A 24,441-nucleotide genomic window follows, 5' to 3' on the forward strand; every position below is an offset into this window, starting at 1 on the left:
AGACACACCACAGGATAAAGAAAGTTTGCCATGACGCTGACAATTACCAACATTCAGCCATGCAAAAAGTAAAATTAAGGGTGGGACTCAACTTGCCTTTTACACTAGGCATGTACAGTGTAGCTGTCTATAAATAGTCAGCTAAACTTGAGACACAGTTCATGGACAGAAACAGCCCTTTTAAAAACGTGATTTATGTCACCTGAAAGCAAATATCTAATGTAGGTCATACAAATACAGCCCTCAATATACTGATTTCTCCCTATTGACTATAAAGGCTGTGTGAGAGACAGCCAATGGAAATTTTGTCAATACAAGCTATGGAGGCTAGAATGATTAACTTGATCAAATTTAGAAATATAGAGTAAAAGGAGACAAATCACTCTGTTCTCCACAGCTTGAACTGACTGAATTTCTACAGACCGTAGTGGAAGTTCAGACACTTGACTCACACGTAAGCACTCACATTCATAGATACCTGAAGTTAGGTGTGAAAAATCACACTTAGATAAGACGCATAACACTATACAAAGCCTCTTTTAGTGTCAACATGCCCTATCATCTACTCACTCACTTAAGCAGAAGACAGAAAAGAAATCTAACAACTGACTCAGTCAACACTTCAAAGGCTGTTAAATTCTGTTAACCAATACTATTTAAAGATGCAGTTGAAAATACAAGATGAAACTGAAAAATAAAACAAACAAACTAACTAACCAAACCAAAAAAAGCCCCACAAAGACAATCCAAAAAAACCCTAAAATGCCTATGCAAGCTAATTAACTTAAATTTAGGACCTTTTTCTTTTTTTTTTTTTTTTTCAGGAAAAAAAAAAATACAAACATGCAGCATACAAGCAGAATCTTATTTTCATTTCAGTCAGCGAGCCTCTGAAAGCATCAGGTATGTTTTCACAGCTAGAGACATCCCTGCAATTGATCTTCAAGAGCTGTGCTACAGCATGGGGCTTTGAGCCAGGTTTCATTATATCTCTTCTTGGCTGCATTTCAAGTCATTCAGTAACCCTTTTCCCTTTTGCTCTTTCTGCCCCCTTAATGTTGTTCTCAGGACCCACAGGGCTAACATTTTACAGCAATTCAACAAAACATGCAATGCAAGAAACTTGAATCTGTGAAACTACTGCCCTCTCCCCTAATCTAACTGCAGTGAGGTCAGAAGGGAGAATAGCCTAGAGAAATGTGACCCTTCCCATTTCCCCTTGCAGTGGAATCAAGTTCAAATGCCCTAATAAAGAAATTATCATACTGGGACGAGAACATCCTCTGTCCAGTTCTGTTCATAACCACTGGTTCCTACAGTAATTTTTAATTTTTTACTCTAGGCAATTCCAGTAAAACTGGAATTACTATTCTTTTTCCTCTGAAGATCTCGACCTTTACTGAAACATCAATTTATCTCAGTGTTGCCATGTGTACCACAGGCTAACTACATGACAGTTACAAATGTGTCTTTTTTTTAATGCCACAGAGAAATGCTATTTAATTTAAACACATAGTTCTTATTTTTGACTTATATTATACTAGGACATATGGAAGAAAAACTAACCTTCATCACTGTCTGCCCATGCCTATGTAATATACTGTTACGTGGTGGGTACTTGTGATGACCAGCTGGTGACTTACTGGGAAGCACAGACTATACTGAGATTGTTAGGAATGCTGGATCCCTTTAACTGGAGGCAGACACAGGATGCCCACACGAGCCTTACTGTAGTGAGATTGCTGAATTGACAGAAATCGCCACCCAGGAGACTGTGGAAGGTGGTGGGGGCCAGGGCATGTGCTCCCATGGTCTTCTGTGGAAGAAGAGGATGGGGCAGAGAAAGCAAGGTATATGGGAGCACAAGCTTCCCAGCAGACCAGACAGCCATGGGTGGACAAGGAAGCCAAAGTCTTGCAGTGTTTGATCCACCCTGGTGAAAGGAACCGGGCTCATTGGCACTGCTCAGAAACAAGCAGTGCTACACAGAGCAGGCACTTGACTCTCAGCAGTTCCTCCTTCTCATGGAAACAAGCCCAAAAGCTCTGAATATCTTGTGAGGACTGTGTATGAAAATGGTGACAATAATTACTGCTTCCAATCTTCTTATACACCCCCAAATTTCCAGGGCTTTCAAACATGTAACTCCTCAGCTGCAGACAGTTTATTTTTCCACTTGTAATTCACCATGCTTGGTTTTATTTCTTTCTCTTCCTTTCTTTCTTTCTTTCTTCCTTTCTCTTTCTTTCTTCCTTTCTTCTTTCCTTTCTCTTTCTTCCTTCCTTCCTTTCTTTCTCTCTTTGTCTCTTTGTCTCTCTCTTTCTCTCTTTGTCTCTTTGTCTCTCTCTTTCTCTCTTTCTTCTTTCTTTCTTTCTTTCTTTCTTTCTTTCTCTCTCTCTCTCTCTCTTTCTCTGTTTCTTTCTTTCTCTCTCTCTTTCTCTCTCTCTCTCTTTCTCTCTCTCTTTCTTTCTTCCCACTAAAAGCAAAGAATTCTCATTCTAATGTCCACCATTTCTACATAGATAGGAGGGAAAGCAGTGGACTTAATGAGCACATATCCAAAACATCTTCCACAGAGAGGACAAATATTTTCACTCAATGAAAAAGTCAAGACAGAATACCATAGACTCTGTAAACTAAAATGTAGGTAGTTTTCCAGCAGTTTCAGCGAATATTTCTCATACAGGAAAAAACAGAAATTTTTGAGCCCCTAAGGAATTCATGAGGATGTCTTCCATCTGGAATATTAACTGCAAAATAGTTTTATCTGATTAGCAAATTTTGCTAAACTATTTTTACTCCTCCTCCATATTCTCTATAAATGCACATGAGCTGCACTTTTGACCTGTTTCTACAATGGAAATTGACTTTGTAGTATGAGTCCTTGCTGCTATCTGTCAACTGTTTTCCACTGCCCCACACCCCTTTAGCAGCAGAGCATGCAACAACTTAACCTAGCTGAAACACTTTAAATTGGTAAATATTGCCATTGATTTCAAGCGAATGACCAGCAAGCACAGAGCTGCCTGATACATTAGCCATGATAGAATCATGGCTTTTGTGAGGTAAAACAAATACAACCTAGGCAAATATTTAGCTCTTAACACATGAACAAATACTTTCAAACTAAATATGCTTTCACATCTGCAGGTGAATTTACCTCAGCTATAGGCTGCCTTCTCTGTGTTTGCTTTCCATGGAGTTATGCAAAGGACTTCTACGGAAATCACTGTTTGTTGAAAAGCTTTTTCAAAGTTTGGCACAATGTTGGTCTGTATTTATGCCCCAGAACATATGAAAGTGATGTGAATATACACTTCTCTAAAGACAAATGCATGCAATGCGTAAACCAACTAGTTTTTACTAATACTACACATAGAATAATTTTATATATGAGCCGGGATGTGAAGAAATTAGTATGTTAGGCTATTTATAAGCATTGATGAATTTAAATGAGAAAATCTGAGAAGATGCTTATTGGTACTCTGGATACAAACCCAAGGTAAACATTTGTTAGGAGTTACTGCACATGGAATATTTGCCTAGCCTGCCTAAATGTACTGGGCCCAGTTCTCAAAGGAACTGTTTCCGTTTGGTGCAAATATAACTCCAATGGTACTGGAGTGAAGTAGTGATTTAGGACTACTGTAAATACTTCATTTCCCTCACAGCTCAAAACTCTATAAGCTGTCAGAGCCTTGAGGACTCTCATAAAGCCTTAATGGCCCCCAAAAGCCTCACCCGGGACTGCTACCCACACCTGTGAGCCCAGGAGATCTATTTAAGCTCTGCAGGGACCTTCAACCCCTACCTGAGCTGGGCTGCTGGGGAAGCAATGGACTTTATCCCTGGCCCATCATGGTGCTCCATAGTCTAGATCTCAATGTGTGGACTGGCCTTGGTCCTGTTGCTATAGATCAGTCCAGTGAACACTGAACTTGACCCTAACCCTGGCCTGTGGCTTGGCTTCCCAGCTGCCTTCTTGTCATTTCATCTATGATCTAGACTCTTTGATTGAATCTGGCCACAACCTCCAGGCTTGTCCTGCTCTCCTGCTGGGGGTGGTGGGATGGGCCCTGGATGGCAAGTTTCCCAGGACTTTCTTTTTACAGTTCCGAAAATATTTATTCAAGTACTTGACCTGACACTTAACAAAAATCCTGGCAAATAACTGGTGCCTCATTCATTTAGCTGCTTTAAAAATGATATGACAAATCTTCCTAACATATTACACCTTCTGGAAATAAATTTTAAAACTACTTCTAAAAAAGAAAAAAAAGCAACACTTTAAAAGTATCAGCACACATCATGGATAACTTAAAATTAGGCTAGAGGAAGGAAGGTCAGCTGTGAGCAAGCTAGTGGGTGAGAGGAAGGTGCAGGGCTGGTGAGAGCGGAGGGTGTTTCAAGGAGACAGGAAACAGTGACAGAGAAAGTATTTGAGAAAAAGGCATCCTGCAGTAAACTCACAGGAACGTACATCCCAGATTCCTGCTGAACCTGGATGGAGAGGGAAACAAGTAACTGCAGGCTACAAAAGCAAAGCAACATAAGCTTACTGTTCCTTCAGAACAGGTACATAACAAAATTCAATCCTTCTAGGCTGCTGTTATTTCAACTTAGGATAAGTATCACTTTCCATTTTGTAACTGCATTTTCAGTGCACCTATTATCTTAATACTGGATATTTTATCCTATAATCATGAGAGTATTTCTCATGGTTTTCTGTATTTTTCTGAAATTCTTTACTGGGCTTTTATTCCATGTTAAACTTAAGATGAACGATGATTTATAACATTCATAGTCCATCAACAAAAGGTCTATCAAAACTAAACTCTTCTATATTAAGCCTTTTTGTATCCTGCCCTGGATTGACCTCTCAGTTCAGGAAAATCAATAACTTATTCATGCTAAGACAGAGCTATGTAATGACAGATGTAATGTACATTTAGTGATGATGGCTTCTTGGTGGGGCAACCCACTTCCAGAAAGGAATTTACAAAATAACAAAATGCTCTCCTCTGCAATGAAATGGTAAATATTCATGACTCTGAATCAGCAAAAAGTGTTTTATGATACTGATCCTTTACATTTAGAGCTAGAAAGATCATGTCCCTGATGATCTGTTAATACATAAGTGTGTGATGTCACTTCATCTGAAGAAATGCCAGAATTGGTGTTTAATTAAATCCCTCACTGAAACTCATCATAAAGATTACTGAATCTTGCTTTCATCCAACAGCAAATATAGGATACTAAATCATCCATACAGAAACAATGAAGTAAGCTGCAAGTACATAGTGAGAGGAAACGAATCCACATACATCTCTTTGAATGGATAACTATAGTACTCCAAATTCTTACACCAAAACAAGTCTTCTGTTATCTCACTTTTTGACATGCCTCAGGAAACAACATAATACATCTAAAAGTTGCAGTTTATCTGAATATATTCTAGTATTTAAATAAATATTTAATTCCTGTTAAAATTCCTAATGCACAAACTACAATTTAGAGAGATTAAGGTGCATGTAAAATGGAATCAGAGGCCTGAACTCTACATTCTGAGCTAGTGACAAAATGCCCAGCCCAGTACCAAAGCAGTAGATAGTAAAATCAAAATCTGAGCTGACTTGATCTGCTCAAAAGTTACTATATATATACAAACAATTTTTAAAAACGCTGAAACTTTACTAAAAGATATTTGACTTCAAGGTGTATTATATTTATCGAATAGAAAAAAAGCCCTTGAAACTTCCTTTCATGTTATATAGGTGCTTAATTCTTTTATGACAGAAAAAAATGAACTCAAATCATCAGTAACATAGTGCTGTGACCTTACTATATTTGCTCTGAATTCCAGGTTCTGAGGCTGCGCGAGTTACAATACAAACACACTGCAATCAGTTTTCAAGGAGAATCAATTTTCGGGGTCTCAAGGGACAGCAGCACGTTGCTTCAGCACAATTCTCTGGCACTACCAGGAGCTCTCAGCTGGCTCGGAAGGATGCAGCTAAGTGAAAGATGAAAGAACTGCTGCAGATCCACAGCCTTGCTAATGGGAATACTGCTACTGTGCAGCAGTGGAGTTAAAGCACGAGTGAAAGGAAAGGGAAGAGAAAACCAATGCAGGTAAAGGAGAAAATGTCCTACGGAATACAGCTGAACAGAAGAAATTAAAACAGACAGCATAAAAAAGGTAGCTCACCTCTCCTCACGATTCTGTCCCACACAGACCCGTCCTCCATGTCGAGGGGTTGGATTGCTGCAGGAACGCTGACGAACTTGAAAGCCTATTCCACAAGTGGTACTACAAGGTGACCAAGAAGTCCATGGTGTCCAGCCTCCATTTCTGGTAGAATAAAAAGCTCAGGCTCTGTCATCTGTTATACATAGCGAATGGCTGATTAGGTGTGACTGACAGCAGAATCTTGCCCATTCATATTTCTGTAGAAGTCATTAATACTACATTGTGTTTCATTTCTTAAAGCATACTGAACTAAAAGAAAGGTGTTCTGATCCTTCCATATTTCATGCTTTGTAATCAGCAACTGCTAAAGTGACCTTACTACACAAGAAGTAGAAAGATGTGAAACTATTTAGCTGCTTTTGGTCACTTTATTCTGGGTAAATGTCATCTCCAAACTCTTGTATCAAATTGATGAAGATAACTTTTAATTACATATTGTTCCACTTATTATTTGTGGGTCTTTTCTTCAGGGAGATTAAAATGTCAAGTTTTGCTTCTGAAAATGATGAAAGGAAAAAAAAAAGCAATAAGTGTCAAAATTCATTAGTTTGCAATTTCAACAGGGTTTTCTCACAAGGCACCAAATAGCTCATCGTAATGTAACAAAAAACCTAAGAGAATTCACATGCTGTACCCTGCACTTGTGAATTTTTGGAAAGGACACTCCTGTCCCTCCCCAATATACCCTAGGAAAAAATATACTAGACCAAACATCTCAAAAGGAATTTCATACCCTGTCCTAATCAAAAAATGATGCACTTCAGCAGTTCCCAAAATCTTTTGATGGCTAGCTTGAAGTTTCTGTATTGGTAGAAGACAAACAGAAATCAAGAAAAATAAAACTAAATTATAATTAGTTCTTAAGGTTTCATCATGAAAGCAAAGTTAAAATAGTGTCTTACTTGATTTTGAATTCACTTTTTTAGCAATGAAAACAAAATAAATCCAATAATAAAAATGATATGAAATTGTTCAAGTAATTTATCACAAATATTGCCAGTTTAAATTTCACTCATCTTTGTGACCATTATAAGGGATATGAGAATTGATGATGCAGAAAAAAGCTTTTGAAAAACAGAGTCAGATATCACTGGTAACACAGACAAAAAAATAAGATCTCTGTCAATGCAATATCTGACTCAAGTGGCAAAAGGAGTAAAGTATCTGGATACACTGCCAATGGTAGTACACGAATCAAGTCCTAAATCATGTTCCAAATTCTCTTCTAAACCTGAGAGCCAATAACTCTTGTTTGATTGTTCGGTATCTCACAGCCTGCTTAACTTTTTTATTATTCTTCTCATCTAATGTGATATACTATATTGTTATGTTTTTAATAATTACCCTGAAATGGACTATTTCGACTTACATAGCTTGCAGTTAATTGTGCAGAAGGATAATAACTTTTATTCACTACCATGATGTGCTTCTGATGTTCAAAATAGAAAAACAAAACAAAAGAGAGACAAAAAGCAGAAAGAATCACTGAAAATGAACAGAATGCACCACTATGTAAGTTTCATCTTGCAATTAAAGTTTTTATAACGTTTTAACAATGAACTGCTAATGCAGTTCAGAATATGCAGTGTTCTTTGCCTCTTTGAAGTGATCTGCTCTCACTGTTTTTTTTTCTGGGAGTGGTTATGTGGCCGAGGAAGACAAGACTGGCTGAAGAGTGCCACACAGGTTGGTAATAGATCTAGATGTCATGATACAACCAAAAAGATACAATTAAAGCAGTTTTCCCAAGGCAGAATGGGGGAATACAACAATGGCAAGAGATTTCAAAAAAAGTAAACATTTCTGACTTCCAGAAAAAAGTTTTATGACTTACAGAACTGAGAAAAAGTATCATACTGTGGATATTACCTGTTTTTTGTTTGTTTGTTTGTTTGTTTGTTTTTGTTGTTGTTTGTTTGTTTGTTTTTCTTTTTGAGCTTTTGTTAAAAGTAGCTGAGGACAATATTATTTGGCACACAGCTTTTGAAATCACTATTTCTCATCTGGCTCATTCTTTCTCCCACAAAGTCTGAGAAACACTTTCTAATGTCTCATTTGCTGTGGTCATTGCTATAAGCTGTTTTGTGCACAGAATGGGATCAGTGGATTGCAGCTGAGATTTCAAAGGGTAGGTTCTGATTAAGTTTAAAGCGTTTAAACCACAAGCGATAGAACCTGAAATTGCTTTGTGTACCTGGAACAGTTGGCAATCTCCATGGTTGGTCCTTCACACAGCCAACCTCCACACTGAGGAGCAGGACTGTCGCACACACGTGTCCTGCAGAGGCAGGAGCCAACACTGTTACTGTCTGTGTGGGTGCAAGGTTTCCATTGTGACCATGTTCCAAAATGCCCATCCACTGTCAGATTCCTCATCTAGAAACAAACACAACAGAAAGGCTTACCTGGGACCTGACAATTCCTTCATACCACCTTTTAATTCTGCAGCACATGGAGGTACAGCCTTCAGCTACCAACAATAAAAGCCTCCACTGGAGAGATACACCTTCCAGACAGCAAGATCCCCTTAAAATTTCTGTAGCTGCCAGGCCGCTGGATGTCACCTCTATAGCAATAACAATAATCACAGCTAATCATTACCTTTCGCAACCATGCCTGCCTACAGTGATTCAATTGAATCTGTTCTGATTACCATATTCCCCGTTTCCTGAAATTTAACTGTGATTAGGCAGATGGATACTGTCTGTAAAACAGCACGTGTAAGAATGCTTGTGGAAACCTAAACCTAGATCAAAAGGCAGAGGCAGCAGAGGATAATAGTCCAGGGTTACAAACAGGGATGAATCAATTTCAAATCTCCACAATGAGTATCTTTTTCACAACAATACTTTTTCGAAGTACGTATCATATAGCATCATTTCATAAAAGCGAAATGTGGTTTTAAATATAACTCTGTCTAAACATTAAGTGTAATTACATATATAAATCCTAAATACATTTTTAAAAAGCCGCATCAAACCCTACATGATGAGACAGTTTGCTCCCACTGAAGTCAATTCTCAACACCTTTGGATGGAAGGGTCAGACCATTTTCATCTTGACTGGAATGTTTCCATCATGCAGTTATAACACATGTTAATAAGAAATCTCTACTGTCCAGCTGAAACAAAATGTGCTAATGGAAATTACAACAGCCTCCATGGTTACTGGAACTTTTAAAGAAAATGGGGCAGGGCATGGGGAATTCAGCTCTCTTAACAAAGACAGGAGTTCATATTATTAATTCTTTTAGCAAGGTGTTAATCCTGACAAAACTGTGATCATAAATGGAAATGTTGGCCACTTTTTCACCTAAATGCTGAAGGACTTGCCTTTTGACTGTCACGTTTTAACTTCCAGTCAAAACAACAGTACTAACAAGTGCAGGCTAAACAGCATTTAAAGTCACCCTTAGATAATAATAAATATGTACCAGTTGTAGTCAAGCATATTTTATCAAATGTGTAAGAACGTAACACTGTAAGATTTACTTATACATTGAAATAGGAACTACAGTTGTAGATTGTCACGATGGTTTGAAATGGTGTCTCCCTTTGCTATTTTTAGTATTATTTCATTTTAACAGTGGTGAGGGAAGTATACATTTCACTAATAACTTGAAGATACAAGAGATTCGATTACAGCACAAGAGATGTTTCCACTGCAGTGCTGGGTGCTGGCTGATTCTTTCCACTGTGGTAAAGGTTCCATAATTTCACTATTAATTACATTTCTCATGATTTATTTTTCACAGATATCACTTCACCGCAGAACAGCTATGTGTATATTCTGCCAGCTTCAACTGACATCAACACAATTAATAATTTAAAAATTCTGTTGACAGCTATTTATTGAAAATAACTCTCCAACCTTTGCTCGTGCAGAGTATACACTGCTGTTTTTCATAAGACAACAGGAAATACTTCTTATTAAGTGACAAGTAAACCCATTTTCTCTTACACTGCTAGTCTAACAAATACACAGTCCATAAACTAGTAATGATATATCCCCAATCCAACTAATGTCAGATATGTAAAAATGCTTTCTATTTCTATGCTGTACCAAAGCATCTTTATTGTTGAACCTATAATTACAAACTAAAGCTACAGTTGTCTATGGTTACTATGATTTACATCAACTGGCAGGGAAAGTATTCATAAAACTTAGCTGAAATCTTGAGCACAGAAGCACATACTGATGGCAGGTTTCTTTCTTGATTTTTTCCCCTACCTCTGTAAAGATCATCCCACTGCAGTCTCTGCTGTTCCCCGTGGCTCACCTGCTCTGTCTCTCTATGAATATCTCCCTTTCAGAAATGATATCAAACAATTTCATCATAGGACTCTAGGAAACAGAAATCTACTGGTGAGCCTTTCTGCATACATCTTTCAGGTTCGTGCCTCTGTGCTTTGAGTAAAGGTCACATCTTCAGTGACCAAGTACTTACATTTGCTCTTTGGTTTGAGATTACTTTGTCTAGAACTCAGTGGCTCTGGAGCATTTCCTGAAGCTGCTAATGAATTAATGTAAGATCTTGTACTATACTCTTTCCCATCATTTGTAAAAATATGTAAAAATAGTCATTTCATCTTGCATACTTATGCAAAACAACCCCACAAATTAAAAAACCAAACCAAACCAAAACTTTCCTTGTAAAAGTTCTCTGATAGTGTCAGACTGTATTTTCAAGTGGTGGATTGCAAGTGGTCCTACTGGAAAATATTGCAGCAAAACAATGAATCTTCCTTGCTATAAATAATATTGGATAAATAATAAGGATATCTGACCAACTGGAAGAAGTTCAAAGTAGATATATGTGCCACAGCATGAATTTCTATCTGTATTCATGCACAATTGGTGTACTCATGCCAACCGAAACAATAACCTGAAAAAACAACTTGAGAATTAAATCAAAGAAAGCTAATCAAAATAACCACATTTGTCACAAATTATCTTCAAATTCAGAGAGACAGTAACACAGATGCTCAGCTACCTCTCCTAGCCCACTCGCTGCTCTACCACAACATGTCAATAAATATTAACAGAGATGAATAATTCCCTAGGAAATAATTTCTCAAGTGCAACTGGTCACACTTTAAATTTTGGGCTAAACTAGTGCATAAACAGGCCCTTCTCTCTGAACCGAGTTTAGAAGAAACTGGTCATGCATGAATCTGACAAAATTTTTGTAGTTTTAAAAAGATCGGTGTAGTTTCACTAACAATTAACATATTGGAACCAATTGGAAACAGAAGAGGAAGGGTAGATGGTTTTTAATATTCTGTTCTGTTCTGCATGCAACATTATCTAAAATGTATATAGTGAACGTTAAGGATGTACATAGCTCAGTTGCCTACAAAATGAAATTCATTACGTCTTGGCTTATATATCCTGTGAATATAGCACATTAAAATGCTGTAAAATAAATATTTGAAAGCCTCACTAAGCAAAATTGTAATTGATTGCAGTTCACCAGAATACAGTGTTACTTTAAAGGAAAGTTTATATGAAGTTTGAGAATTTGTTCAATAATGTGTTAGTTAGAGTTCAGGGATTTAAGACAGTGGTAAAACCATGCCTGTCAATTTAGACAGTTAATTCTATAATTTTTCTTACATTATGCAATCCCAATCTGTTAAACTCCAAAATTCCTTGCTAAATCTTTTCATCTGATATGCAGAATAAGTCTCATAGCTGTGGATGAGTTTCTGAGCAATCCTTTGGTGCTCCCCTGCTTTCACTAGACTGTCAGGTCCTACATAACTGTCATATAACAGATATTAAATAATTGTTTTTCCAGTTGAATGGAACACAATTGAATTCTGCTTTCTAAACCATTCCTCCCTCCCCGCCCATCCCCTCCTGGCCTCATGTTTTGTATCTATGAAAGAAAATAAGGTCTTATGCCAGAATTCAAAGATTAAGCAGTAGGCTGACCACTCATGCAAATATCAACCAACCAACCCATTACAGTAATCCTTCCTAATATAGTAACCCAGCCGGGCCACAAGCAAACCCTCCACATAACCACATTTAGCCTGTGGGATTATGCAAGGAAATACAATATACTCCATGTACTTAGAAATAAATATACTGTACAATGCATCCAGTTACTTGCCAGTCAGGGACGGAAGGACAGCACTAGTGACTGAATCCAGACTTTCTGTAAGACCATGACTATGTCTATGTTAGCAAGTGGAATGCATATAAACTGCAAATCTGGAAAGTAAAACAGTTGGTGTTGAAGACTTGACACATACACCATATGTATTTTGTGGCTTTACTTTGGACTCACTCTGGCCATGGACCAAATGCCTAGTAGTAGTTGGAGCACATTTTTGATTTAATTTCATCTGAAAGTAATGTGTCTTGTCGGCTTCCAGACTGCTTTGTGATGTGAACCAAAGAATAGTAGATTGGGAAAATCAGAGTATTTGCCCCCAAACTGCTCCTGATTTGAGCTAAAATGCCAATGCAGATGAATGCATTACAAGCCTTTTTTATTTGGCGACTATGTGAGAGCACAGATGCAAAGGACAGGACAAGATATTGTTTAAAAAAATTCCTATTTGATGTCAAACACAGACAGTCAGAACACAGGACCTAGGTCTCAAGGACCTCAGAATCAGTGATTTGTATCTATTAGGCTGCTGCAACACACGTAGAGATCACAAGTGAAAGCTGGCAGGACTTCACACTAATTTTGCACATCTCCAACTCATTAAACAAAGCTCAGCTTAAGAGAAGGGAGTGTCAGTAACAGGTTAAAAGGAGCTTGTTGAACACAGGAACACTACAACATAGATGTTGTTTGAGCATAAATTCATAGATGCATGTACTCCAGTGGCAAGTGGGGACAAGTTCAAGAAGTCCTTAGCAAAAAAAGTAGAAATGATTTGGAAAGGTTTCCTCTTCATGGGCAGAAGGCAATGATGAAGTAGCATCAGTCCCCAAAGGAAAGAGCTTAGTAACACAAAGAAGATCCTTCTTGACCCTCTTTTTGTGCCTTTTGGAGTGAGGAAAAAGAATCAATATTAAAACAACACTGGAACCATGGTAAAAAGGAGAGATATAAATAAACTTTGTTGTTTTGTTTTTATTATATTAAATTTATTCAAAATTATTTTTAAAAGAGGAGTGTTAAACCACTGTAAATATTAACACTAAGTCTATTCTAATTATCACTCCTGTCATATATGTCTGTGAGTCTTCCAATTCATGGACTTCAAAAGATGTTATATGGTCTTTTGTACTAGCAATGATTCTAAAAGATTATACCACTTTTTTTCAAAGTACAAAATTGAGAAAAATTGTGCAGAGAAAAACATGTCAATATCACTTATCTTAGTGAACATTTGATTTCAAGGTGGGAACACAGACATTATAGGTAAAAAAACCCTACCCTTTGAAAGTACTATAAATAATTTGATCACATTATATAAGGAGTTTGATAAAAAGTAGAAAAGAAACTAAATATCCTGTTAAAATCTGATGGTAAGGCCTGAGGAAAATGGCATTAAATACAGTTTTCTGAGCTTGAAAAATCTATGCCAGCTCCTTTTCTTGGAATTCACATGGAATCAAACATTTTGAGAGACAAATGAATGTATTTGGACTTACTGGACACACTGTAATGCTTTGCTCCCATTGACTCATGCTCAGACTTTCTTCCAGCGTTGTGCATTTCTTCATCACCATGTCCCAGCCACAATAAGGGTCTTGGGATCCAATACATGCACTGTGAATGAAAACCAGCCAGAAAACATGAACATTGATCTTCATCTCTACTAGCCAAAGTTCTCTAAATAACTATGAAGCATCTCTTTGTATTTCATAGGCCTAAAACAGATAGTGAAATTGATCCGTGTTGTGGTATGGCAGAGATGAAATGACAAAACAGAAGAAAAATTAATTTGAGTGCTTACGCAAAGCTAGGATTTCTTTTAAGTGCACAGCTGAATTTCTGTCTGCATGCATGGTATGTTATCAAAACTTACTTTTGTACTTATTACTATAGAATTACAGCAATTCATATTATAAAATGTATACCTTGTCTGCTCAAAGTACAGAAGATTTCAGGAGTTACAGTTCATAGTCTTTTCTATCCATTTTGGAATTACAACTATCATTTTTGTCAGAAATCAAATTACAATGTCTACTCTTTGAAAGTTAATTTGAAAACACTCTGATTTGTTTTCTTCGCTGCTACAGAATTCCTGGAAATAAGTTCAAAGGGGTGCTGGTGGCTGCCATCACACCTCTCCAATATCACATGCTGCCCTATATCTTTCCTTCTAGTGGCAAATGAGGAGGAAAAAAGAAAGTTAGAGAGAAAGATGGAAGTCCAGCCTCTTACAGACTCTGAAATACCCACTATACAAAACTAGAAATTATTTTCTTTATTAAATGTCAGCTTTCTCTTTCTACTGGTAGATCAAGCCTTAACAGTCCAGGCAATAGTTCTGCAGCTTCATAGCTCAAGATACATAAGAAAATTGGTGGAAGTCCCATCATAGTGAAGCATAATATAATTAGCACTTGTAAAAATACCTACAAATTCCACATAAAAATAACAAATTCAAACATTTTGTCTAGGTTATAAAAAATGTTAGACTGATCATTCTTGTTCAACTTAAATCCATGGGTATTATCATTCTCTCTGTAATTGTCCATTCACATCACATATATCCACTGAAGGATCACAAAGATGATTAAGAGACTGAAACATCTCTTGTGTGAGGAGAGGTTGAAAGAGCTGGAGAAGAGAAAGCTCAGAGGATCTCATCAATACACAGAAACACCTGAAAGGAGGGGACAAAGAAGGGGCAGCCAGGGTCTTTTTGGTGATACCCAGTGACATGAGTACGTTATCACTCTGAAGGTGACTGAGCACTGGCACAAGTTGCCCAGAGAGGTTCCTAAAGTCTTCTTCCTTAGAGATATTCAGAAGATGCCTGGATGTAGTCCTAGGCAACTGCCTCTAGGTGACCCCACTTGAGTAGAAGTTTCAACCAGATGATGTCCAGAGGCCCCTACCAACCTCAACCCTTCTGTGATTCTGTCCTTACAAATCCTCTGTTTTATTCACATTTCTATTCATCTCTGGCATTCCTCAGGTAGTTCCATGCTAACATCAGACAAAACTCAGACTTACTAATTCCCATGGATGCTATTCCATAATACCATCAGAGAGGATTCTTAGTGCTTATAAATTTCAAAGAACTCGTTTCTACAGTATACTTGGCAACGTGGACTGCCAAGACTATGTGGGATCACGATTCCCATCTGCAAAATGGGCACAGAGTAAGAGACGTAGTAGCCAAAACTCCCTAAGTACTCCTAACTAGCCTGCAGTTTGAAGAGAAATCTTTTGGTTTAGGGGATTCAGTGTTCAGAAGAGGGCTCCCACTGATGGCTCTTGCAGCTGTGAGCACTTAGCATTTTTGTAACGCAGGCTGCACATGTTTCCATTTAACTATCTAGAAAGTGAGGAGAACAATTAATGAAAATTACGGAAAGTTTTAAGTGTCTTGGCCTTCCAGTATTTGCAAGACAAGATGTTCAGTGATCTACTTCAGAGTAACTCTGATAAAGCACGTGTTTTATGAAAAAAGAACAACAAAAGTTAAAGGCTGACATAATGCACAACTGGCAACTTTAGCTGTGTTATTTCTCAAAGCAGAAGTGATCACTTTTCCAATTTCACTGTTCCTTTATGTTAAGTGTTAATATTTTTTAAATGCAGCTAATATGCTTTAGATGCTTTTTATTCAAAAATATTTTAAGTCAGTATCCTTTCACTTAAAACCACACTCCCTCTTTCCTGAGAGTAAGCTGATCCTTCTCTCATTCTGCTCTTAGACCCCATTTCCTCTTTTGCTTTTATTTTCACATTACTTTCCACTCAGCAAAATCAAAATGTCTTGAACCTTTCATTACAACTCATTTAGAAGTTACAAGTAGGGCACTAACAGCATATTTTGATCCATCTTACAACTTCTTGATATCAGAATAGATCATAGTCTGGTGGAAGAAATAAAGTTTAAAAAAATGCTGATAAGTCCTTGCAGTGCTGGGACAAAATATGTTCAGTCACTCCATGGACACTGAACATGACCATTTCAGTAAACAAACAGGTTCAGAGAGCACTGGACCAAAATAAGGTGAGGCAGTTCTTTTCAGAATTTAGTTGAGAGTGTCTACTGAGCATATGAAACCCATAAACCATAATTTCAAGAAGTTAATAACTCAGCTAACCTCATGCAGATGACAGGAGGCTAAGTATGAAGAACTTTCTCCAAAACTGAGAAGTATTAACAGTCTTCAATAATTATTTCATTTTTCTTTACACTAGGATACATAAATTAGTCCTGGAAACATGGACTATTCCAAACAAAGTAACACAAAATTTTGTCTGAGAGGTATACTTCACATGAAAAACTCCAGTTTTGCCAACTTTTTTTTTTTTTTTTTTTAATAATAATATTCTAATTGATTGTCCCAGACATTATTATGTTTAAGTCTCATCTTGTAAAAAGCTTAAGTTTTGAAATCTTATGTTCAGACAGAAAAACCATACCACTAACGTGTAGTTCAGCATCATCACTCTCCTTCTGGCATTTCAGTTCACCATGTCAGATATATTTATGAAATGAGGCAGGACTTGGCTTAAATAGCTGCCCTGTTCTCAGGTATTGGCAGAGCAATCTTTTTTTGTTCTCCTCCCTGCCTCACATCTTAGACATTTTTCTTATTTATTTATTTTAGATCTCTAAAAAGTGGATATATTTTCTTTTAAATGAAAAGAAGAACAGAGGTAATATGCAGGTAATTTTTAATCTGTATTTGCTTAATTATGTCGCCATTTTCTTTCCTTTGAGGGATAATTTAATGTGTGAATAACAGCAGCAAGTTATTTTAACCTTCTATGCCTAGACAAAAGAAAAAACTGATAACAAAATAAGCTTACAGATAGAAAATGAAGATAGAACAAAGCTGCTGTTGTGGTTTAACCCAGCAGGCATCTAAACACCACACAGCCATTCGCTCACTTCCTGCCCCCAGTGGGATGGGGGAGAGTCATGAAAAAAAAGATAAAACTCATGGATCAAGATAAACATAGTTTAATAGGACAGAAAAGGAAGGGGAAATAATAATAGTAATGACAATAGTAATAATAGAATATACAAAATAAACGATGAACAGTGTAATCACTTATCACCTAGAGGCTGATGCCCAGCCTGTTCCCAAGCAGCAGCTCTCCAGACAGCTTTCCCCCTAGTTTACATACTGAGCATGACATCATGTAGTATGGAAGATCCCTTTTGTCAGTTTAGGTCAGCTATCTCAGCCATGTCCCTTCCAAACTTCTGGTGTACCCTGAGCCTACTCACTTATGGGGTGGGGTGAGAAGCAGAAAGGTCTTGACTCTGTGTAAGTGCTGATCAGCAGTAGCTAAAACATCAGCATGTTATCAATGTTATTCTCATCCAAAATCAAAACCACTGCACTATACCAGCTACTAGGAAGAAAATTAACTCTATCCAGCTGAAGCCATGTCAGCTTGCAAATATGCAAATATCAGAACTTCTATCTGAAATGTGAAATCTAAAGGAAATATTATTTATCTCTCAAGTATGTGCCCTTACAGTCCTCCATAAATGAAAACTGTATATTGTTTTAACTCTTTTTTAATGAATCTCTCTCCCAAGGGACAACAATAAGAGGAATAGTTTCAGTGCATACATGAAACAACAAAAGAAATTCTACAAAATGGTTGTCAAATTTGTGTAAGCAAGGAAAGCAGAAAATGAGATACCACTACACAGCTTTATCCCTTTCTCCTCCCAAATCTCTGTCTAAATTAAAGCCACTTTAGATGCTACTATTGAAACATTAGATGAATTTTATAATTGGTATTAGGTCTTTCAGTTGACAGGGCCCTTTCAGATAGTGGCACTGGAAGGAGCAGAGCTGTTCAGTAAGCTTATCTTGTCTTGTTTATCTTACATCTCAGTTTCACCAGATATAATAATAAATACTTTGTCTGTTATTCCCAGTAGTCACCAGCCTACATGTCTAAGATGTCACATGATTTGACCCAGGACTGCTAAAAGTGGCAATTTTGTGCAGGAAGAAAATTCAGGAATAAAAGTGAATTTGTTCATTCTAAGACTCTTGATGCCACTTATGCTGTAGAGTCAGCACTCTCTACAAAAGCATTCAACAGTTTTTGGTTTCTACTGATTGATTCTAATTTTCCTCTACACTGACAATTCACATTTTTTACCAAACGTAGGTGGTAGGTAGTTGAGTGTCTCTCCTGCAAGGCATTCATTCGTTTGTGATGGTTCCATATGCCTACTGACAGTCATGCAATGCTTAAACAATGGATTTTGACTGATTAGTAACAGAACTGTAAGTTACCCCCCTCCAAAGGAAGCCAGGAATAGCAGGTTGTTTTCCTCAGCTATTTTATAATTATCACCAAGTGGACTAGCAAAACTGCTCTACTTCCATTACATTTGAGATTATTTATTCAGACAGAAAATGAGGCAGAAACGAACACCATTCAGAGCAAAATATATTAAAAATCCCATACAGTTTTAGACTAAAAAGAATTCATTATGTTTTTCAAAGAACAACAAAAAAACCCCTTAATATTAAAAGCTATGTCCTGATACCTTTGATTTCAAAGAGATTTTTAAATCTCCTTTCAGAGGAAAAAGATATTCCCATATTAATATACACTTTAAATGCTAATCTGGTATCCTCTTGAGCCATAACATTTTATTCAGAGAATGTATAAATGTAAGAGGTGCATCTTCAATGACTGTTCAATGAAACATTTTTCTGGTTTTACCTATACACAGCATTTTGAAGAACAGAGGATATTTGAGCCTTCTGACCCGTTCAAATCCTTTGTACTGAGGTAGCAATGCCCACCTAGTTCCAATCACTGTCAGCTGAGATCTGGACACTTTGTATACCAAGAACAGAACTGGGGTCACCATCTTATTTCACAGAAGCCAGATTCCTCATTGCAAATTTGAACAGACAACTGAAGATAAAAGCCTGTCTCATGTTCCGAATGCACTGTCTTATCTGCTTCTGAATGAAGACATCAATCTGATGCCGGACTTCTGTACACAGGCACCTATCAGTGTTTTCATTACTACTGATTTTGTAGCTATATATATATGTGTATATATATAAATGCAATGAAGAATGGGGATCTAAAGATATAGATCAATGATGCAGAAGAACATGAATAATAGGCACACAATTTATTAAGTTCTAGGAATTCAAACTAAGATCCTTGTCAAATACTCAGAATCTTGCTTAACCCTTGCATGTACCATTAAGAAAAATAAAATCCTTTAATTATCTCAGCCACTCTGTGTGGATTACCATTGCTTCTTTGTAAGTAAATTTCTATAAGGCAACAAACACCATCTAGGCACGATTCAATCTAGAAGTACGCACTATTAATACTAGCCTTAAATTTACAAAATCCTCCTTTCAAATCCAGAATCAGAAATTTATGTGGGTTGTTTTTTTGGTTTTTTTTCAGTAGAATTGTTTATAATACACAATTCTTTGAACACAGATGTTTCCAAGTGAGTCTACCTGGGACAAATTTAAACGACAACTTTCAGAGCATATTCTCTACAAGAGAAGGTAGGCTTGCCATTCATAAAGAAATAACATCTGAGGTCTTCAACCATGTCAATCAGCCAAGACAAAGCTTCCAGCTCTCTGATTAAGAGGTAGGAGCACTGAAAGGCTGGGACAGCCAGGTGCAGATAGGGTGTTCAGAGCACATTTGATGGGCTGAAACTAGAGCCTGCAAATCTGTGACTGGTAAATAGGGTCTGACAATCTAAGATATCTACAAAACAAGACAACTCAAGAACAACATATTTGGGGGTCTTCCTACAAGTCAATGTCTTCCTAGATCAGAACAGCAACAATAGTGATTGCCCAGGTTCGACATATTTGCTTCCATACAGCATCCCCGTGTCCTTAAAAGACCTGCAAATCTTTAGTGGATATAAATGTAAACAGTGCACACAACTTCCATATCCTTCTAGTCAGCTATAACCTAGGTTCTTTTAAATTTATATGTTGAGATTAACTTTATACTAGAATATGAATCAGTTTCAAAGCTAGCAGGCCCAGATTTAGCATGTACAATGTGACTCCGTAAAAGTAGTAACCAGATAGCAAGTATCTCAACATTTTGAGGGCACTGTTACCTTCATTCCAAAACTAACTGTAGGTGCCTCCACTGGCCTGAAAACATTATGTGGAGTAGATGGTCTTTAAAGCCACTCAGTTTGGGGTCGTAGAATTGGAGCATCAAAACTCCTGTATTGGAATCCTGTCCACAATGCACACTACTGCATCAAGAATACTGTGTCTTTCTCTTTCATACATTCAGTGGACTCCAAACTCAGATTTTAATTTTCTGTACAACTTCACATAAATGAAAATGTCCACAAAAAGATAATAGAATATTAAGAGAACTGCAAATAATTCTCGTGAGAAAACAACTGGTGTGTAATGCAGAACATCATAAACTGAAATACACAGGATATGTGCTGGCCTGACTGCATAGCAGGCTAGTATCCCATATGTTAAATTATTTTAAAATAAAAAAGAAAAAAACCTTCCAGAATTGCCTTTGTTTATTTGTTCATTTCTTTTTAAAACATCCAGTGCCTTGAACTTCTTTTTCTAGAAAATACACTTGCTAAGTATCAAATGACTAGTGAACTGATCTCTTGGAAAGTGGGTTGTTTTAACCATGTCAGGTGATTTTCAAGAAAAACTTAACAGTAACTACACTGAACATAAAATTCCTCAAACTTCTGGTATTTTTTAAAGCAATGACTTGGACCATGACATATGAAAACCATATGCTGGTTTTAAATTTTTATTTCTAAGTTCACTTCTTTGTTTAATAACTTGCTAATAAAAATCTGAATTGCAAATATACAGTCAAGTCCATCTGGTTTTCTTAAAACCTTGCAAACTAAAAAGAAAAGACATTTTCCTTTGTCCTCATAGGGTACTGCAATAAATACATTGGGAGCAGGCTGTAAAATTCTACCTGTTTATCAAAATTCCTTCTTGTTTGCCAAAAATGTGTGCTTGAAATATTACATGTACATGCATAGATCACACACTGTAAAGAGTTGTGACTAAATATTTCAGGTGCAGAATAATGTAATTGTGTAGTTTGTCCTCTGATGCACTTTCTGGGCCTGACAAAGACACTTTCTGCAAAAATGCGGGTCCTCAAAGAGGAAGAAAGAAATATAGGCCACCCTCAGACCTGTATAGCTTCAACTGAGTCTCTAGTATGGGAATCATATTGTACTTGTTTTGAGTGTGTTTATTTTGTAGTTTTTCTGACTTTGCTAATGTTCTCATAGTTTCACACCAGTGGAAGATAATTTTGCAGTGCATCTAATACCTAAAAAACCTCTTCACTTTTTTTTTAAATGTGCTTGTAATCTAGACAGGATTATTTTTTCTCCTAGTTTGGGAAATTTATGAAGACTCTGATTCTGGAATACTACTCTGGAATCACTAATTCAGACTATGCCTCAAGGGGTTCCAACAGTCTAATGTAGCTGTGTGTTTCTCTGATTGAAACTGCAATTAAGGCTTGCATATTTAGAAATAAGGAAATCCACCTGGAAATCTAAAAATAACTATTCTGGAATGATTATTTCAAAGCAGCTATTTAAATTCCATGTGTTGGCAAGCTCTTCTGGACACATTAGCACCTAGTAATAGTTTAGACCACATTACTCTTTGTTAACTTTTATAACATTAGCATATAGGAATCGTTATTCTGCTATGTAGTGATAGCCACAGTGGTTTATTCCCAGGAAAAAAGGCTAGCACTGAATGAGAGAGTTACTTCTGAGGAAGCTGCATCTATGGACAAGGAAAAATAAAAGAATGCAACAGCAGTTGAAATACTTAATCCAATAATCTTGCTGGAGTTCTAGGAATGAAATAAAGCACAAGTAAATTTGCAAAAATTTTCTTATGTTAGTTAACCCAGTACCTCTCTTATAATTGTGCTGCTACAGTTATCTTTTGTGTATGTACAGATTGCATAGTTGATGGTTAACAATGAAGCCAAAATAAAAATGATGGAGTACAGAGAGAGAAAAGTCAGGGTTACAGTTGAATAGTTATGATAACATTACTCAGCAAAACAACGTTGTGACCCAATAATATTTTAAGTACACCAAGTAAGAAACAATACTCAAATTTTCCAAAAGTTGGTTTTTCACACTGTTTATACAGCTTTTAGCAGATGGCACTATTTATTTACTTAGACATAACATCATAGTGAGATCAGTTTTCAAGCCGCCTAAGTGTGTGAAACATACCTTCCATCAGAAATACCAATTCTTGACCCTTGCTTGGTAAGATTTTGCAGAACATTGGGCTGAAAAACCTTTCATTGCCCCTACTTTCAAAACTGATGCACTGAAAATTCTACTACAAATTATTACATCACAAATTTGCCTCAAAGAAATCACTGCCATCCAAGGTTGCTTTGAAGGCTACAGCTGCCAATAAAAGAAAGCTGACTAGTTCTCCATTTCAGGGCATGGAGTCCTGACCCCCTGCCACAGATCTTACTCCTTATTACAGATGGTTAGAGCCTTCAAAGTAAATAGCAAACAATGCAACTTCAGGGAGTTTAATAGTTATCTTCTCATTATTATCATTCTATCTCGCATTATAGTCAATTAGTGAGTATACAAAAGTCAGTTACACTTTATGCTTGCCTACTCAACTCTGAAGAAGTACAGAGAGCTGGAGAATTTTTAATGAAGATAAAAGCTCTAGTAAATAATGTTGATGGTCTTCTGTAAAAGTTTGATGTGTAAATTACAATACCGAGGTGATAATAACCTGGTCAAATCTTAAGGATTTTTCCCAAGGAGAGCCAAACTAAGGTAACTGCTTTGCTGTTTCCTCCTGGAGCACGACAGTGGCAGGGCTTTTTGGAGAACTGTTTGTAAGAATTCATATGGCCCAAACTACTTTTCCCTACCTGATTCCTGAAAACAGCAGGATTATGACAGGATGTTCAAAACTATTCGGCCATTGGCAGAAGTTTGAGGGAGACCCCTCCATGAAAACTGTCAATTCAAGTAACTAACAGAAGCTACTTATAAACAATGAAAACATTGTGGCATAATAGGAAGTGTTGAGTAACGCAAACTACAGGTGTGACAACAGGCTCTGCCTGTAGTATAGTCTGCTGTCACAGCAATAAATTGCACTGAACTGCACCTAGAACACAAAAAACACCAAAACAAAACAAAAACAAAAAAAATCAATCCCCAAATGTAAAACAATATTTTCAAGGGCCTCTGATAACAGTGTCTGTGGGAGTGGAGCCATGAGCTGATAGAACAGGACCGTCCTGAATCAGAGGGAATGTCTGCCAGAGGCAACACGGTGTCACAGAGGATTCCACTACAATAAAGTGCTGGAGGAACAGATTTACAAGGAAATACATGTTAGCAAAATATGTACAGAATATCACGGTGATAATTAAGGAGACATAAGAAGTTACAAATAAAAGCAGTAACCACATGCTTTAGAGTTTGGTACATGAGGACAAAACAAGGAATAATGCAATAAAAATAAAACCCAGACAATCTCAAGAAAGTTCTCTCGATACTGAGATATTAGCTTGTATAACAGTCTGCTCAACAGAGGGACTGCAGTTACATTGTCTGAAACCCTTGCAATAAACCTAAACAAAAAGATTAGAAAAGAAAAAGCAATCTCCCTGTGACACAAAAAGGCAGGACAGAGGAGCTAGTACATCTCCAGCCTTTTGGCTTTTTTAAGGCTGTTATTTATACACAAGCATGTTCTATTTCTCAAAAATTATGTGAAGTAGATACTAAAGACTACACATGCCCTTGATCTGGGGAAGAAACTCTAGTTACTATTGACGGAAGTTCAGAATATGACGTCACAGTATGACGAATGTGAATAGATAAAATAATCAAAAAACAAAACAAAACAAAACATAATGTTCCAAGGCATTTTCTTTTCCTTAGGTAAGGTATACTCATTACTCTATTTACCCATTGCTTAGTATAGAAGTAATAGTTGGCAACACATAACAAGAATGTGAG

At 36.9% G+C, this 24,441-nt stretch overlaps 1 protein-coding gene across 1 annotated transcript in view; it reads right to left on the bottom strand.

The window, feature by feature from the left end:
- Window positions 1-24,441, bottom strand: part of SEMA5A (semaphorin 5A) — a gene marked incomplete at both ends in the record, with an annotated part of 321,097 nt that overhangs the window by 69,506 nt on the left and 227,150 nt on the right. Inside the window, 3 exon segments of the mRNA XM_080340350.1 lie at window positions 6,209-6,352; window positions 8,445-8,626; window positions 13,871-13,988. Of these exon segments, the coding sequence (XP_080196476.1) occupies window positions 6,209-6,352; window positions 8,445-8,626; window positions 13,871-13,988 (444 nt within the window).

Source organism: Nesoenas mayeri, assembly GCF_963082525.1.
Source record: "Nesoenas mayeri genome assembly, chromosome: 2".
In the NCBI taxonomy this organism is placed as follows: domain Eukaryota; kingdom Metazoa; phylum Chordata; class Aves; order Columbiformes; family Columbidae; genus Nesoenas; species Nesoenas mayeri.